The 19,186-nt window shown below is 45.2% G+C and overlaps 1 protein-coding gene across 2 annotated transcripts in view; it reads right to left on the bottom strand.

The window, feature by feature from the left end:
* LOC112252511 (excitatory amino acid transporter 2) overlaps positions 1–19,186 on the bottom strand; it is a 47,303-nt gene that overhangs the window by 18,747 nt on the left and 9,370 nt on the right. For both annotated transcript variants that reach the window (XM_024423790.2, XM_024423791.2), the window contains exon 2: positions 1,775–1,914. In XM_024423790.2, coding sequence (XP_024279558.1) covers positions 1,775–1,904 — 130 coding nt within the window. In that variant the 5' untranslated portion in view covers positions 1,905–1,914. The remainder of the gene's footprint in view (positions 1–1,774; positions 1,915–19,186) is intronic.

Genomic DNA, 19,186 nt, shown 5'->3' with positions numbered 1-19,186 from the left:
CGGGGACATGGAGAGAAAAATAGGTCCGGTATGTTCCGGTCCGAGCCGCGCCGTACAAAACTGCCGATAGATTTTCGAGCTAAAGGATAGCTGATGACCACAAACCGTGGTTAGCTGAATACTAATGATTAGCCAGTAAAGAAGCTAACTAGCCTCTGATTAGCTTCTGGCTAGCCTGAATGGAGGATTACAGATTTGAGGTAAATAATACTTTCTTTAAAAAAATATATAAATTGGTGAAGCGGGTTGCAGGAGAGTGTTTTCGTGAGTATATGGAAAATAAAAAAAATATATAAAAATGTATGCGAGGAAAGTTGTAAATATATATAAATATACGGGACACGACAAGATGAGGACAAAAGACGTCTGACTGCTATGCCATCTTGGTGACAAATAGAACTGTTGACGTAGAGACTGGTGTTTTGCGGGTACTATTTAATGAAGCTGCCAGTTGAGGACTTGTGAGGCGTCTGTTTCTCAAACTAGACACTCTAATGTACTTGTCCTCTTGCTCAGTTGTGCACCAGTGTCTCCCATTCCTCTTTCTATTCTGGCTAGAGACAGTTGCACTGTTCTGTCAAGGGAGTAATATACAGCGTTGTACGAGATCTTCAGTTTCTTGGCAATTTCTCGCATGGAACAGCCTTAATTTCTCAGAACAAGAATAGACTGACGAGTTTCAGAAGAAAGTTATTTGTTTCTGGCCATTTTGAGGCTGTAATCAAACACAGAAATGCTTATGCTCCAGACACTCAACTAGTCTAAAGAAAGTTTTTTTGCTTCTTTAATCAGGACAACAGTTTTCAGCAGTGCTAACATAATTGCAAAAGGGTTTTCTAATGATCAAATAGCCTTCTAAAATTATACATTTGGATTAGCTAACACAATGTGCCATTAGAACACAGGAGTGATGGTTGCTGTACGCATATTTAGATATTCCATAAAAAAGTGTTTCCAGCTACAACAGTCATTTACAACATTAGCAACCCTCACTGTATTTCTGATCAATGTTATGTTATTTTAATGGACAAAATTAAAATTAAAAATGTTTTCACAATTAAAATTGTTTTTCTTTCAAAAACAAGGACATTTCTAAGTGACCCCAAACCTTTCAACGGTAGTGTATCCTAAACTAGCCCCCAACACCCCAACCTCTCCAGCCATGTCCTTCCACTCCCAACCCCTCCTACCCCTATTCTCCAGAGAGCTGGCATCTGAGTGCTCCTGCCCCCTGTAGCTGTGTCTGCACACTGGCCCTGTGGTCAGTCTCTGTTCCTGTCCCTGGCTCTGTCTCCCTCTGTCCTGCTCAGGCCAGACAAAACTAGGCCCAGACCCCAAACTACCTCCCTAGTAAGCAGCACTTTCTCTGCTACTAGATCCCTGCCAAATATCACAGGCCCTGGGAGGCTGTTTCACAACACAGTCTGCAATACAAACCTTTTAAGCTCACTGATATCTGTAAGCTGTTTTCGATTCAAGCACAGCTTCAGAAACGTAACCTCACCCCGTTGATGCTGTACACCTGCTGGATGAGGAGGGCACTTGTTTTCCTGTGCAGGGAGCATCCTACATCTCTAACCCTCTCTGTGATCGCTATTGATCAATGCCGCTATGGGAGCCGCTATGAGAGTGTTCTGCCAAGTGGTCTGTGATGTACATATTACACATGCTCACACACACAGGAAAGAAGGTTGGGAGAAAGGAAGGAGGGGAAAGAGATAGAGAGAGAGATTGTGATATTGTGCTTGGTAAAACAGCTGATGATTGTACTGACCGAGTACAGTGAGTGTGAGCAGTAGGTTCTTGAAAAGAGAAGAGAAGCAGCTGATACACTTGTTCCTGGGCCTGGCCTCGATGGGCTCCAGGTGACTTTCGTGCATCCTCACCTCCACTTGCTTAGGCATGATGCTGGCACTGTGTCAGAGAGAAAGAGGGAGACAGAGAGAGAAAGAGGGAGCCAGAGAGAGAGAGAAAGTTATTTAAACATGCATAATCTGCATTTGACAGGCCCCCAGTTTGATACATCAGTCACATGTCTGGCGAAACTATAGATATACATTATATGATCATAACGCATGTCCTTGTGACTATCCTCATATTGTGAGTGTGAGGAAGGAGGTTAGATTGGGTCTTCACAGTAAAATAGATGAACCATCCCCAATCCAACTCAGCCTTTGTTTTGGATGTTCAGGGTTGAATAGCCTGCCTATCGATTGGTCCAGCGTACCACCTACTGTACATGTGTAACGGATGTGAAACGGCTAGCTTAGTTAGCGGCTCGCGCTAAATAGCGTTTCAATCGGTGACGTCACTTGCTCTGAGACCTTGAAGTAGTGGTTCCCCTTGCTCTGCAAGGGCCGCGGCTTTTGTGGAGCGATGGGTAACGATGCTTTGAGGGTGACTGTTGTTGATGTGTGCAGAGGGTCCCTGGTTCGCACCCGGGTATGGGCGAGGGTGACTGTTGTTGATGTGTGCAGAGGGTCCCTGGTTCGCGCCCGGGTATGGGCGAGGGTGACTGTTGTTGATGTGTGCAGAGGGTCCCTGGTTCGCGCCCGGTATGGGCGAGGGGACGCTATAAAGTTATACTGTTACACATGCAACCCTATTTTTACAGAGATAAAATGGACATGTCATAAAATCAAATGCTCTGTATACAAACATCATAGAAACAATGACGGGTTTATATCGTCACTCTTGATGACGGGATCACCCTTCACTCTTCTTTAATAGTCTCTAAGGAGCTATGAAATGAACCCCTACTTTCAGTGTGAAGAAAATGTATCCTAAACATCAACCAGTCAAATGTAGACAAATATTCTAAGACACAACCAAAATCAGCCAGGGAAACACCAACTTGAGAACAATCTCTCCAGCGTGGTCCCCGCTGAGTTAATGGGAGGGGGACTTTAACCATGAACTGATTTCAGCTGAAGTATCCAGTAGCCCAGAGGACAACACAGGTTCCCCTAGGGGTGGGCCATGGTCCCCCTCTGAGCCTTCACTGAGAGAAGTAGAGGAAGAGAGAGTGATGGAGGGAGGAAGGGAAAGAGGGGATGTAGAGAGGTGGAGGAGGCAGTCTATAACAAGGCCTATTGGAGATGATGGGGAATGGTACAAGAGTAACAGACAGACTGACTGACAGTTTGAACTTATCTGGACAATCTATCTCTCTTCCTTTCTTTTTCTCACATGTTCCTTCTCTACCTCTTATTTTCTCAATTTCTCCATTATCGTATGTCCGGAGGTTCCACTCAGTATGGCTGGCCTACAGGAACTGAAATGGGGCTTTTGACCAGTAAATATCTGTCTGTAATAATGGTATGGGAACAATAATGCATTTTATTTTGTGAAGTGGTTTCTTGCATCAAACAACACAACATTTTCAGTCACCTCTTTGTCTGAAGCACAAGTGGATAAACAGGTTAATGTCAAGCCCTACATGTTTTTTTTCCAAACATGTCATGGAATATAGGCCTACATTGAGCACCAAACATTGGCTGCTACTATAGGCTGAATGACACAACAGCTATTTCCAAGTTAAAATGTTATGGGATGCATTTTCTCCATTGTTTCTGGTGGTAGGCCACTCTGGTAGGCCTACATTATGATCAAATAGCCACTTGTCTGAAACTGTAACTCAAAGTGGATACAACCTCAGTGTTCGCAGTAAACGCACTGGAAATATTTCACAAAGTTCAAGTTCGTGCTCAGCAGACCTGAAATTTGCTCAGTGCCAGAAAAATGTTGGGCATCAACTAGACTTTTAAAGTAGCTTTACAAATTGAAGTGTTTGCTCATTAGAGCAGTCTAAACAAGAGACTATTTGTGTTAATTGGAGAAATGAGAGGAGGGACAGCTGTGGCTGTCATACAACACTCACACAAGTGTGAAGGAAGATGACGATGACATGTTGGGAAGGAGAGGGAATGGTTTACTAGAGAGACGGACACATCTTTGTTTCTCAATTCATACATCTCTATTATGTCATTCACAATCCACTGTCCCAGCAATTTGTTTGAAAAACATCTTTAGAATTTCACTTTAAAACATCAGTCAATTATCTCACAGAGATGATTGTTTAATTTGTCAGTCACCATGCGCACACTGACCCTATTCATGAAGCATGACAGTTAATAGATTACAGAAAAGGACGAAGAGGAAACAAACTGAATCAGTGATTCTGAACTTTGACCGTACCCCTGGGGTTAGCAGTACCACAGTCACAAATACACAGAGGGTGTCCCAGTCTCCTCAATAGACCTCTGTTGCTCACATCCTTACCCTCATGGACACTAATGGCTAAACGGAATTGAGAGACTTCAACCTAGTCATCATTCATCAAGTTTTTTTTTTTTTTACAGTGGTAGAGCAAAAGACGGCCAGAACACAGTTAGAGAGCAACGTAGCTAAGATTCTGTATTTTGTTTTGGGAAGAAGCCAAAGTATTGACACATTTTTTTAAACAACCTTATAGGTTCAGTGTTGCACAATGGGACACCATTCATTGGACACACAGGCAAACACACATACACACACAACTACACGTGCTGAGGAGAAGATGTAAGAAAGGGGTTCTCAGCCTCTATAACGATGTGTCTAAGCCTTGGCTATAGGATAGAACAGCTGGCCTGTTCCTAGGCACACAGACGGAGCGAAGACTCCCACTTATTCACTTCCTATTTCATACGTGTGAAAAGCAGAAAGGACATGTAAACACCATGCACAGGCACGCATCAGTCATCATCACACTATCATCGCAGCTGTTATTATTGCTTTGGGTTGTCGGAGGAGAAGCCATATTAATTTGAAGGAAACGTAATACAAAACAATCAATTCGTAGTATGGAGAGATCTACTGCATGACTGCTGTTAATTGAATCCTTTTCCCTCTCTTTTCATTATAGTTAGACCGAGGGCGAGTGGGGAGGGTTGTGACATTATGTTTAACTATGAATGGCACTCGCATTAGTTCTCCTGTCACAGTACTAGCCGATACAAGATCTGTCCAGACAAGAGCCATCCGATTCAACAGAATAACTAGCAAATTAGAGCAAGCACAATAATAGTTACAGGAACTCAGTTCCTTTCTTTCTCAGACATTTACATTTTAGTCATTCGGCAGACACTCCTATGCAGAGAAATGAGGGTTACTTGCCTTGCTCAAGGGCACATCAACAGTTTTTTCACCTAGTCAGCTTGGGGATTCAAACCATCAACCTTTCAGTCACAGGCCCAACGCTCTTCACCACTAGGCTACCTGCCTGCTACCTCCCATTCATCCCTACTCTATTGTTCACTCCTCCTCTGTCTGATGGGATAGTCAGATAAACCAGATACTGAGCTCGGTCAGAGTAATTGAGTTACAGAACAGTAGCACGCGGCTGCTGGCCCAGGTGTCATGAACGTTTCAGTCACTAAACTAGGGCATGGATCCACTCCCTGTGACCTCAGGTAACATACATTAGGACATGGGGGATGTCTATATAGTAGTGAACCCCTCCCATCACTATCACCCCTATTACCATGACAATCATCTCACCCTGGAGATGTCAGGTTTAATGGCATTTCCATTCTCCTGCATTGGTGGCAATTTCATTTTTCAGCTGAAAACACCCAGTCTATATCACATATCCATATTTTTTGGCACATCTAACTTCAAGTTTGTATCATCAGATCTGATAGGGTAAGAAAATGCCATTTCAGTATATGACAGTATATGCCACATACGATATGTGTGCATTGTCACACATACTATACATTAGTACTGTATTACATAGTACAGCATATCTTATTGTAATGTTACTACTGTACTTTGTATCAAGCTACAATGTTTATACACACCAGATATTTATTTATATACTGGATTCTTGACATAGCTCACTCCAATATATCTACGGCTGTACACATCATTCTTTGTATTTCTTGTGTAAATGATTCCAGTGTACATACGTGTTGATTTCATTTTGATTACTGTTACAGTGCTATTTGAGATTTTTATTGGATTCGTCACGACGTTCTTGATTATTATTCTTGTTTTTAGATTTTTATTATTTGTGTACTTGTTTGACATTTTACTGCATTGTTAGGAGCTAGTAACATTTTGCTGCACCCGCTAAAACATCTGCTAAACTGTGTATGCAACCAATAAACCTTGATTTGATTTGATGTATTCTTAATCATGGAAAGATCATTGGGTTCCCTAATATCACAAAAGGTAGGTGCACTTCTCACTAGGCCACCAAAGGCTTGATGCACACTAGGTGAGAACTGAGAGGTGACATGGGGATAGTAGAAAACCTGAACATCCATTTTCTGTTTCTGTTTAGTTCCTCTATAATGAAATTGATTTCAAATCACCATGGCCAGACATGCCATCTGTGATCATATCACTTTATGGCTAATGCCATGTGAACACACCTTCAGGCCTATAGTCTCTTTCTAGGCACAGACGGTACCTTCACATTGTGCATAGTGATTTAAAACACTACGTCACAGGTCTGATCTTCCCATGCAAAAAGATTTCTCTGGGTTTCCTGGCTTGACTTTTTTCCCACTTAGCATCAACTGTTATGACAATAACCCTGTCTGTGAGTATAAGCTGCCTGTAGAAAATGCACTAGACACGTTCAAACATCTCCATGTTCCAAAAGTGCAGGTTTTCTCTGCTCATTAGCGACACCAGCAGACCACAGATGCCCTTCCATCAATCAACAATAGGATCTCTGTGCCAGAGATTAAAAGAGATGAGCAGAGTATTGCAGGAATGCACTTACTTCATCTCTGGTGCGGTCGAGATGAGTGCTGTGTACATTGACCAAAGTTAGATAATCTTCAGCCTCAGGCTAGGCTCTATAGAAGGAGTCAGACAGCCAATAGAAAGACAAGGTGGAATCCCTTCTGCTTCATCAGACACTGTCATATGTATGTCAGAAGATATAACACCCCAGCACATTAACCTGAGGGCTACGAATGGATTTTCCCAAAAACTCAGCTACAGTTCACTGTAGGCCAGCAACTCCTCTTTAGCATCCAGCAAGACAAGAGCATCCAGCCACACTGACCAGAGCTGCCCAGTCAGTCCTGATGTCTGTCACTACCATTGAAGTGGACCAGACTAGTGTCCAAAGGATGCACATTCTAACACACAGATTCACACACACCATACAGATGGCTAGAGGGAGGACTCAACAGCCTAGTTTCAAAGTGAAAATCCCTTAGGGGGTTCCTCAATCCATTCCCTACTGGATCTTCCTAGCCAGAAAGCACTCTCTAATCAGGGCTTCATAACTTCTAGATGGTCCTAGCCAGGAAGCACTCTCTAGTCTGGGCTTCATAACCTCTGGATGGTCCTAGCCAGGAAGCACTCTCTAATCTGGGCTTCATAACCTCTGGATGGTCCTAGCCAGGAAGCACTCTCTAATCTGGGCTTCATAACCTCTGGATGGTCCTAGCCAGGAAGCACTCTCTAATCTGGGCTTCATAACCTCTGGATGGTCCTAGCCAGCAAGCACTCTCTAATCTGGGCTTCTTAACCTCTGGATGGGCCAGCGGAAGAGTCTGAGAGACCTTCTGCTGGAGAGATGAGCTAGTTTATGGCACGGGATGGTCAGTGCTTCTGTAAACCTGTCCCTTTATGGATGGAAACAATGTTTAACGTTGTCGTGTAGCAGTGTCCAGCTATGTCATCAGACAATATGCTGTATACTTCACCCAGCATCCCGATACTGGTTCAGGGTGAAATGTTGCATCAGAAAACCTCTGGTTCCTGGTAATGTGGAGGTCACAAGTGGTTAACTTTATGTATGGATATCAGGGTCAATACACAACATAGAGGGATTAAGTCCCATCACCACGGTTCCTGATCAGGAATCCTAATCCTATATATCATGTATTTATGTATATATCATATGTCAGTATGTTTCTAAAATATAATATAATAGTTGCCATGTACAGTACCAGTCAAACATTTTGACACACCTACTCATTCAAGCGTTTTTCTTTATTTGTCATCAAGGCAAAGGGTGGCTACTTTGAAGAATCTCAAATATAAAATGTATTTTGATTTATTTAACTGTAAAGGAGTGCGTAACTGACTGCAGGGAAGTCAGGTGGAGGAGAGCAGAAATAGGTAGCAAATGGAGCCCTTTATTGAGGCGAACAAAACACGGCACTCAGAAAACTAAACACACATGGGTTACAATAACCCGGCACAAACCAGCCTGGAGTACACATACATTTACAAAAACAATTCCACACACAGACATGGGGGTAAACAGAGGGTTAAATGCAAGACGAGTAATGAGGGAATGAAACCAGGTGTGCGGGAAAACAAGACAAAACAAATGGAAAATGAAATGTGGATCGACGATGGCTAGAAGACCGGTGACGTTGACCGCCGAACGCCGCCCGAACAAGGAGAGGGACCGACCTCGGCGGAAATCGTGACATTAACACTTTTTGGGTTAGTAAATGATTCCACGTGATATTTCCTAGTTTTGTTGTCTTCACTATTATTATACAATGTAGAAAATAATAAAAAATAAAGAAAAACCCTTGAATGAGTAGGTGTGTTCAAACTTTTGGCTGGTACTGTATGTGTCAGTAAGTACTGAATAGTAATCCTTTTTTTATTCTAGCACTATATCAAGAACGCTATATCCATCCAAGCGGAATCAACATTTTCATACGTGACGAAGAAGTCATACATACATTTAGGTAACGTTATGACAATAAAACAATCTCAATCTATGAAATAACAGATATCACTGCATTCAGACTGAAAGTTGACTTCACAGATGAAGGAGAATACTTCTAGGGTTGTCATCATACTGGTTTGTCCCCTGTCTCCCAGCAGCACTGGATTTCACAACCTACAGTATAGAGTACTATTACATCATTCTAATCTAGGAAATGTGTTGGAAAGCTATTTCCTCTCACAGACAAATGACCATCAGCCCAACAAAAGCCAGAGGAATGGCGTCACTGCCAACAGAGGTTGTGGCATGAGATATCACTCATCCCAAATTCCTTGACTTGTCATACTCTATCAGACATTTCTAGCTCGGAGAGGAAAGAGACCATTTTGGGGAGGGGGATTCGCAGATACTGGGGTGACACCACCACCACCAAGCCAAAATTGGGGCCTATAAGGGGTAGGGCAGTGGGAGGGAGGCAGCAATCCCTGCTCTTGGCTGGGACCATGTGAAGCTCTCCGCTTCCCCTCTTCTCCCTCTGAGGGGCTTTTGTCTCGCCTGCAAACAGTGGTGTTGGCCCCAAGTCGCCCGGCCAAGCGCTGAGTCCAAGCTGGCAGTGGCGAGAAAGGGAGAGATGGAGGGAGGCGGTATAGAGGTTAAGAGTGGTGGGAGGGGGGCAGTGGGCATGTCAAGAATGCCAGTCCCATTGAGGGCCGTTGATGTCATGCCTATGCCCACCGTGGGAGAGCAGAGAAGAGGAGTGGAGGGGGGTGAGGCCCCCTTTTCTCTCCCCCCCACCCCTCCCTCCACAGTTCTCTTTTTCCGGAATGAATGAATCTTTCAGGAGCGGCAGGCCATTGTGTCCCATAATCGAAGGCGTTTATCCCAATTTTATGCTGCTTTCCCGGGGCGAGGAGGTTCCCCGAGCTCTGGCTTTCAGAGGTCCGTTGTGGTGCAGTCAGCACCCAGAGGAGTTGCCATAGCAACGCACCGCGCACCAGAGAGAAAGGGAAGAGAGGAGGTTCGATGGCTGCTGTACACACGCAATCTCTTTCTCTCTGTCACACACACACACACACACACACACACACACACACACACACACTTGATAGATTAATGGAGGTAGCAGGCACCTTAGATTGTCATTTCAACTAAAGAAGGTAAGACCTCAAGGAACAGTGTGTAAAAAAAACATCAAATACACCCAGACACTATGGCAACAGCTTTAAAACCACAGCAGCTTAACTAGGCTTTTCCCACACCACCTCGCTCACATACCAAAGAACTATCCCAATTAAAATCAGCACAATACAGTACAACAGTACTCCACACAGGACAATGCACTGACATTTCTGTATAGCACGTAAGGCAAGGCACTGGTGTGAATCTAACTACATTGTGACTCCAGAGTTTTTGCTTTCAAACACTCTCCAGTGTGCTGGTTATAATGTGTGTGATGCCAGAGCTGGAGGGCCAGGGAGATGTAAATGACCTGCATTTTCCCAGTGGGCTCTGAGGGGCCCCATGCCCGTTCTCATGGCTGTAGCATCACAATGTGGCTGTGAGGTAGAGATAGCTGGAGGTGGGCCAGGCAGGCCCCGGATATCTGTTGACCCCTTTGGGGCCTCCCAGCCACTTCCCATGCAGTGGGAGATGGGATCACACACTACCCTGGATGGCTGTGAAAGATGATGCTTAAATGAACCTCTTAGCAAACACGTAAGGTTATGCCATGCGTAAAAAGAAGGAGATACATTCTTCAAAGTGAAGGAAAGGGGAAAGTTGTTAGCAAGTCTTCATTATTCCACGAGGGTGGATAGAGTGAATGGATTCCAAGACATGTAGATGGTTGGACATGTATAGACACTGTCACTGTTGAGGAAACAACTGAATGGTTGTGTCAGAGGTGCTCAGAGAGATCTGATAACTATGTGGTGTAGAGAATATCTGATATTGCCTACATAATGGTCTCCAGTTGCCAATCAGACCAAATTGCACACTCGGCTACTGAACATTTCTCCCTGTTTGTGCCCCCTCTTCATATTAACAGAGCCAGAGCGGGACTGTGTGTGTGTGTGTGTGTGTGTGTGTGTGTGTGTGTGTGTGTGTGTGTGTGTGTGTGTGTGTGTGTGTGTGTGTGTGTGTGTGTGTGTGTGTGTGTGTGTGTGTCACAACCTGGCTCGGGGTCGATGTTGGTCAAGCTGTTCTACTGCACTGGACCAAGAGGACTGTCCACTTTAGCCCCTCAGAGGGAGAAGAGGGGAAGCAGTGAGCTTCACAAGATCCCAGCCAAGAACAGGGATAGCTGCTTGCCCCTCTCCCTCCCCCTCTCTCTCTCCCCCTTGCAGGCATGGTGTGACCCCTGTACCCATATTCCCCTTTCCCTCTCCCTACTTCATGCCAAGGCCACACACACACACACACACACACACACACACACACACACACACACACACACACACACACACACACACACACTATTTAGAGAAAACATATCACCCTCATTGTAATTATCCTGGATCTGCACACATGGGATGCCACTTCAACATTGAGTTATTTCAGTCAATATGGCTCTTTCAGGTCATGTGACATGGCCTGTGAAATGTGATACGTCTAAGTCCTGTAAAAAAGCTTTGCCATGGCACTTCCATTTTTTAACGAGAGAGAGAGAGAGAGAGAGAGAGAGAGAGAGCTGGCAGAGCTGGCTGAATCCAATTCGTCTGTGCCATATTAATAGAGTGAGTAAGAAAAACAAAGACAGTGATTAAGGGTGAGTAAGAGTGAATGAGTTAGTGAGTGAATGAGTGAGCGAGAGGGAGAGTAAATAAATTAGTGAACGAATGAATCTCTCAGTTTTTCTCTCTGTCCCTCTCCTCCTCTATTCTTGTATCCCTTTTCCTATTCGCTCCCTCCAACTGCTATTCAGCCTCTCTCCACCTCTTACTCTCTCTCCTATGCTCCCCCCCTGCTTTCTCTCTTTCTCTCTCTTCCATACTCATAGATCGTAATAAACAATACATTCTCTCAATTTCCATCTCTCACGCTTCTCTCCCTTACAGTCTTTTATGGTCTGATGCTGCTGTCAGCTTGTGGTTTTGTTGGCTCTCACAAAGACACCCCAGGGATTTGGTTTCTGGGCTGTCCATCTCCCTCCACCGCTCTCCACCTCTCCCCCAACCACCCCTCACTTCCTCACCTTTCTCCATCTCTTCCCAGACATCCCTCCACCTCTCCACCTCCCTCCACCTCTCTCCATCTCTCCCCAACTCCCTCCCTTGGATGAAAATGCTGCAGAATGAAAGGCCAGCAGCGAATCTAGGAGATTTCCCTCATCGCACTTTCCTTTTCTCCCGCTCCATCTATCCCTCACTCCATCTATCCCTCGTTCCCTCCGCCTAATCAGAGAGGGGCTATGTTCCTACGCTAGAGCGTCTCTCCACCTCTATTCTCGCCTCTCTCTGTCCTCTCGTTTCTCTACTTTTCTCCATCCCTGTGTTCACGCTTGCATGAGGCAGTGCTGCTATCATTAGTGCTGGCGCATCTGTTTAACAGAGCTGGCTGTAGAGCACAGAAGAGAAGAACGCAGCTTTTGATGGCTTCAGTCCGATCCCCACAGGATCTCATTAAATCCGGAAGGCAGGCCCACCACACCCCTCCTACACCGCTACACTGCACTGATCTATTAGAATGAGAGGGTGGGAGGGAGGGAGGGAGCAAAGGGGGGGTGAAGGAGGGAGCAAAGGAGGGAGGGATAGATAGATGGATGGATGGAGGAAGAGAGGGGGCAGGAGATAGAGATGGGAGGAGGAGGAGAACATGAGGGAAGGTGTGGGTGTTGGAAGAGGGAGGGAGACAAAGAAAGGGGGTGAGAAAGAGAGAGAGTAAGCGATAATGGAAAGAGAGTGAAGGGGAAAATGGGAGTGGATGGTTCAAGTGTAACATAGAGAGGCCAGATTAAAGCAACCAATTGAAGTGGAGATGGAGTATGTACTGTAAGTGTATTTGTATCTGAGAGGGATCCAGTCTGAGGGTTACAGGAGAGGCTGACATCTGTGTTAGAAGGCTCACCCTGTGAAATTAGATTTTTGCATCTACAAAACAACTTCTGTTTCATACATCACTAGGGCCACACTCTCAAATACATGTGTGCAGATACACACACACACACACACACACACACACACACACACACACACACACACACACACACACACACACACACACACACACACACACACACACACACACAGAAAGTAAGAGGACTAGGGAGGATGAATGTGCTTTTACTAATTAAAAACTCCAGTCTGAGGACAACCCTTCAGACCCAGCATAGCTCCCCTCTCCTCTACTCTCCTCACCCCACGGTATCGTTCTACACTTAGAAAACAGTGTTCCAAAAGGGTTTTTCAGCTGTTAGGAGTCACACTCTTAGAAAACAAGGTGCTATATATAACCTAAAAGGGTTCTTTTGCTGTCCCCACAGGAGAACCCTTTGAACAACCCTTTTTGGTTCCAGATAAAACTATTTGGGGTTCCATGTAAAACCCTCTGTAGAAAGGGTTCTACATGGAACCCAAAAGGGTTCTACCTGGAACCAAAAGGGTTTTACCTGCAATCAAAAGGGTTCTTCAAAGGGTTCTCCTATGGGGACAGCTGAAGAACCCTCTAAGGTTCTATATACTGTAGCACCTTTGTTTCTAAGAGTGTGACTCTCCTTTCTTGTCTTCACACCACCCCAGACAGCCAGCATTCCTCCACACTGACATACAGACACATGTAAGTGCAGGCACACACATAGACAGGCACATTACACCATATACTGGCAGCCCTATATGCTAATACCTAGTGCACAGTCAATACATCCAGCTCCATGCTGAACTGTTCATATCAAAGTGGGAAGGTTGGTGGCACCTTAATTGGGGAGGATGGGTCGTAATAATGGCTGGAGGGTATAAGTGGAATGGTTTTAAGTACATCAAACACAGGATTTCCATGCGTTTGATGCCATTCCATTCGCTCAGTTCCAACCATTATTATGAGCCGTCCTCCCCTCAGCAGCATCCTGAGGTTCATATACAGGCTTGACAATAACCCAGAGACATCCAGAGATATCCACTATACACGCGATGTCTATACAAACCTTATATGGAATGTGTTTCATTAGTGCAGACAGTCTCTGTCATCTACCAGCTGCTCTGTATCCAAAGACTCTATTATAGATTCCTCAACACACAACATATCATACTGCTACCGTTACTCGAGATACATACCTACAGAAGCACTATATGGCATCTATCGACAAGAAAAAATGTAAAGCTCACTAAACAGCAAGTACCACAGTAGTACAACACTATATGGAAAGAGTGCACTGAACATTCATACTGTTCTGTGACAAACTTAAATCCTTGGTAAACACGTGTAAACTCTAATAGAACCAGGCTAATAGATGTTGACAGTGAGGGCACAAGTATTCATTTTGTATTTTGTCTCTCTAATTGTGACACTGTGTCTGTGTTGGATTGCATTTAAACCAGGATGCAGATCAATACCAGCAAGCACCGTGGGGAGGGAGGGAGAGAAGCAAGGGAGAGGATGGAGGGAGAGGAGAGGAGGGAGGGAGGGAGAGGAGGGAGGGAGGGAGGAGGCGAGGGAGAGGAGGGAGATGAGGGAGGGAGGGAGAGGGGAGGGAGGGAGAGGATGGAGAGGGAGGGAGGGAGGGGATGAGGGAGAGGAGCGAGGGAGAGGAGGGAGAGGAGCGAGGGAGAGGAACAAGGGAGAGGAGGGAGGGAGAGGATGGAGAGGAGGGAGGGAGGGAGAGGAGGGCTGGTATAAGGGATGCAGCAGAGTGTGACAGAGTTGTCAGTAGAGTAGCAAGGTTTTGCTCAGAAGACTCATCTCCTCTCTTTCTTCCTTCCTTCCTTTCTCATTCTCTAATCTATACATCTCTTTATACAATGTATTTTATCTGCATCTCTGCAATAAGCACTAGTTATGCTGCTGATTATTGCCTTGCTTGTCCTGATGTGTCTGAACAAATAGCCCTGGGTAAGAAATACATTTCTTAGCCAAGATCCCATTGCCAAAAAATGTGGAACACTGGACTGGATTCTGAGCAAACAAGTGCAGAGCATACCAATAAACCTATTGCATTGATGGGAAAAAGTCTAGCTGGACCAGATCAGCTTTCCTAATGACTAGCCTAGCACTGTGCCTTCCACTCAATTCAAAAAAATGTTGGGGACATACAGTACATAACTCAACGACAATTTATATACCAAATGTCTTTTGAAGTAGGACCCTAGGGCTTGCAGGTAAGCACGATTTGCTTGGCATTTAAAAGCCTGTGCTTTATGACTACTTTTTTTCGGTTCATACTTTGGCACGCCAAGTTTGCTGTCCTTTCAGAACCACGTTGAGCGGGACGACCGCCTGCTGTTCTTTCAGAACCCCATCCGACTCTGGCTGCACAAAACCTTCAGTGAAAACAGAGTTTTACATGAAAAACAATGATGGCAAACACCATACAGGATTTTATAGCGTACAGTAGGCACGAGGCCCGAAGACTCACAGTATAGGAATAGGCATATCATCTACAGTCTACTGGCATATTGAATGTGTTGGAGACTGGGTAGCCTATTGCCGCCTGCTGAACATGTGAAATGCCCTTGGGGGCTGGTCCCTGGTTCATTGTTTTTCTTTCCATGTCATGATTCGCTGCATGTTTTGTCAAACTGTGTAGATATTTCTACAGCCTCACGTAGTTATGGAATGCTGTTGGGATGGAGGGAGGGAGGGAGGGAGGGAGGGAGGGAGGGAGGGAGGGAGGGAGGGAGGGAGGGAGGGAGGGAGGGAGGGAGGGAGGGAGGGAGGGAGGGAGGGAGGGAGGGAGGGAGGGAGGGCAGCTTTTTCCCTCTCATTTATGTCAACTAGCCTACTACCAGTGGAAGTCCATCATAATTACTTACATTTACCAACATGTATTTCTCCCATCAAGTGTCTGATACTCACACATGTAATCTCCAAATGCACGCCCAGGGAATCCTCTAAGGGTGTGTTATATCCTTGAATCGAGGTCTGAGCCACAAAACTAAAATTCCCCCAAATACCCCAGCCTAAAAATCCCGTTTTGTGTGATTCCCTGCGCTGTTCTCTCAACTGCCAGACTCTCAGTGAGTTACAGACAGCAACCTTCTATGGAAAGTTTGAGTTGTTCTGCAACAAAACAGTGTGTAATTGATTTCAAACAACATCTATGACATCTGAATCAGAAAGACCCTAGTGATTTCCCGCCGACGAGTTGGTCTTGTCTCTTCATTCACCATCATTACGGGCCTGCTTGTGCGTTCGACACAGCTACACTTATCTCACAGTGTTAGTTCGGTGTTTTTAACACAGACAGATATATTAGTAAAGGCCCAAGCCCAGGGAGGGGAGTTGGTGCAAAATACGATATGATTACAATAGATTCATATCGAAGGACGTCAGCATTATTTGCTTCCCACTAATTACAGAAGCCACAAAACCCAGGCAACAGCAGACCCACACAAGTTTTGAAAGGTCCTTAACTGCGAGAGACATGTCAATTACAGTAAGGCAAAAAAGTATTTAGTCAGCCACCAATTGTGCAAGTTCTCCCACTTAAAAAGATGAGAGAGGCCTGTAATTTTCATCATAGGTACACTTCAACTATGACAGACAAAATTAGATTTAAAAAAATCTGAAAATCACATTGTAGGATTTTTAATGAATTTATTTGCAAATTATGGTGGAAAATAAGTATTTGCTGACTAAATACTTTTTTGCCCCAATGTATGTGGTTGCTTGGTGGTTGCTACTACACTCCATACATGCTGTTGAAAGGATTGGTAAGAAATCAGTCAATCAATCAATCAATCAATCAATCAATAAAATGACATGGATAGCATCTATTTTTACTGCTGCCATGTCAACTCTCAGAGCTTATAACAGACATATCAGGAAGATAACCTTTACATCTGCACATTATAGCCGATTCTGAGAGAACCATTCACACCCCATCTACACTCAAACCATCCAACTATCATAAGAAGGCCAATAGCTTATACCGTAGAAAACTGTGCATTCCTCTCATCAAGCACTAACTGCTGTTGTACCAGCATAAGCCAACCGTTCTAACCTCCTGTGGAACACATAAACAAAGGAGAATATACATCCCAGAAGGCTAATCTTGTCCTGGAGGGCCCCGCACAACTCAACAGTTGTTGGGAGAAGGGAGACACATTTAACTCCTCCCATTGCCGCTCCCTACTCTGATGTACAGTAGACGCTATGTGCTCACAGCAGCACACACTGGTACACTTGTCAATTCCAAATGTGTCTAATAATCGATTGAATAATGACAGGTGAAATGTGCACGATTTGGGCAGAGAGGGAGTAACGAGGCCTAGTGAAGGTGGACAGATGGAGAGGTACACAGATAGATGGATAGATAGATAAATGAATGCAGGTCCTAATTAACCAGTGCATGGTGTGGTGAGCCAAGAAGCCAGGAACAAAACCCCATCTGTGTTGGTCAGCCATTGAGGCCTGGCGCTCTTGGAACACGCCACCCTTGCTGGAATAATGGGCCACTTTAGAGTCCTCCAAGTTAGTTCACAGGCCCAGGGCTGGGAAACCGCTATATTGCAGGGTTCACAAGAGGTTTTTAATTGTTTCCTCTTTTTTTTCATTTTTTTTTCACTCTCTCTCCTCTTTTAGTTCTGAAAGGGGGGCTGACAAACAGGCGATGAAGGGGATTGCTGTGTGTTCCACTGGACAAGCGGTGAGGTAAACAAAACATGGCTGTATGCTCCATCGGCTCGGCTTGAGGATAGGCTGAGGGATGGGGGCGGGGGGCGGGGAGGGGAGGAGGGGGCAGGAGAGGAAGGTTGAGGGCTGAGGGGTATTGATGATAGGGGAGTATTAGGGGTTCGGGGAGCGAGGTGCGAGGGGAGAGGGGTATGGGTGAAAAGAGGGAAAGGGGGGTCCTCCGGAAGGAGAGGGAAGTGGGCGCAGGTCGTTGAGGTTACTCTTCAGAGTGAGGCCATTGTCCTTGGTGCTGAAGTTCTCATGCATGTCCCCCTTTTGGCTCCCGGAGTGTCTGAAAGTGATGGAGCTCTCTGCGATTAAGCAGCGGCAGTTCAGCTCTGCGCTCCCACAGCCCGGGCTATTTACATAGTCAAGAGGGACATTAATGCCCACCGATCCCCCTGGGCTGCACAAAGCAGCACACAAACCTGCCTCACAGGCCCATTAAGGCTCTAAATTGAGGATTTGGGGGGAGAGAAAAGGGAGGAAAGGAAGAGAAATAAGGGGAGAGATGGAGAGGGGGTGATGGAGGAGGAGAAGGGTGTGTATTTTCACTATCCGTTTGCTACCGACTTGGACCACAGCGGTGGAGAAAAGTCTCAGCGATATTGCTTGGCAGATTTTTTTACAGCTCCCAAGTGGCTGTGGAGACACCACCATTGTTCCCTGTGAAGGAGTGGAGTGGATTCACTGGAGAGAGAGAGGATGGCCAAGAGGGACTGGGTTCCTACTGTCTACTATGAAATCCACTCACTCTACTGAACATCACCAGGAGGCCTCATGCAAACATGTAAATGTTGAAAAGTATCAGTTTTTAAACAGATACTTGGCTTTGGATTTATGACATTAAACTCCAACCAATTTTCTGTAATTCCCAACAACATCTGGTACTCACCAACAAAAATGCTGACATGCTTGGTTTGTGAGTGTGTGACTGTGTATGTTTAGGAGTATGCTGATGTGTAAAAGAGTATGAGTGCCAAAAACAATGCACACTCTCAATGTTGTGTACATCTGATGGCTGCTCGGAGCCTGACGTGGTGCATATTGGGACAATTGTTTGGATGAGGTCTTACATTTGTTTTAATGATTCCTTAATTCTGCTTTAATTATGATTATTCTTTTGTTGCCCCACAATGGGGGATTGTTCTCAGTGGCATGGGCATTGGTGCCAAGAGAGGGAACAAAAAGTGTACCCCTCCCCTCCATTACCCCATTCCAGCACCCCTACTTCACCAACCCCTCCGTGGGCCCTTTCGTGACTCCCCGCTGACCTGAATTCCGCTGGAGCGGGTGCCAAGGGGATTGTGGGTGGTTTAGGGTTTGGAGAGAGCGCTTGGGAAAGTGGGGGGAATGCTGACCACCATAACACTTCCCTGGCCTGTACTAGCCCCCAGCACACCCCCGCCACCCCTCCATACAAATACTAATCTTGGACTTCCGTCGTTGAGATGATGGTTATCTAAGTCAGACGACAGGATGCCTTTCAAAAGAAGCACACTTGAAATCTTGAAAACATTTAGAGTGCAGTGAGATTCCTCTAAAACAGAAATATTGACCAATACATAGGTACAGTACAAAGTTGGGTCTGACGCAAATAATCTACATGAGGAAAATGTATCAATTTTGTCCATCTTGTACAGTTTGATCTGAAAGAGTTTGTTGGAA

Source organism: Oncorhynchus tshawytscha, linkage group LG06 (genome assembly GCF_018296145.1).
Source record: "Oncorhynchus tshawytscha isolate Ot180627B linkage group LG06, Otsh_v2.0, whole genome shotgun sequence".
Classification (NCBI taxonomy): Eukaryota; Metazoa; Chordata; class Actinopteri; order Salmoniformes; family Salmonidae; genus Oncorhynchus; species Oncorhynchus tshawytscha.
This window is presented reverse-complemented; position numbering and strand designations above follow the sequence as displayed.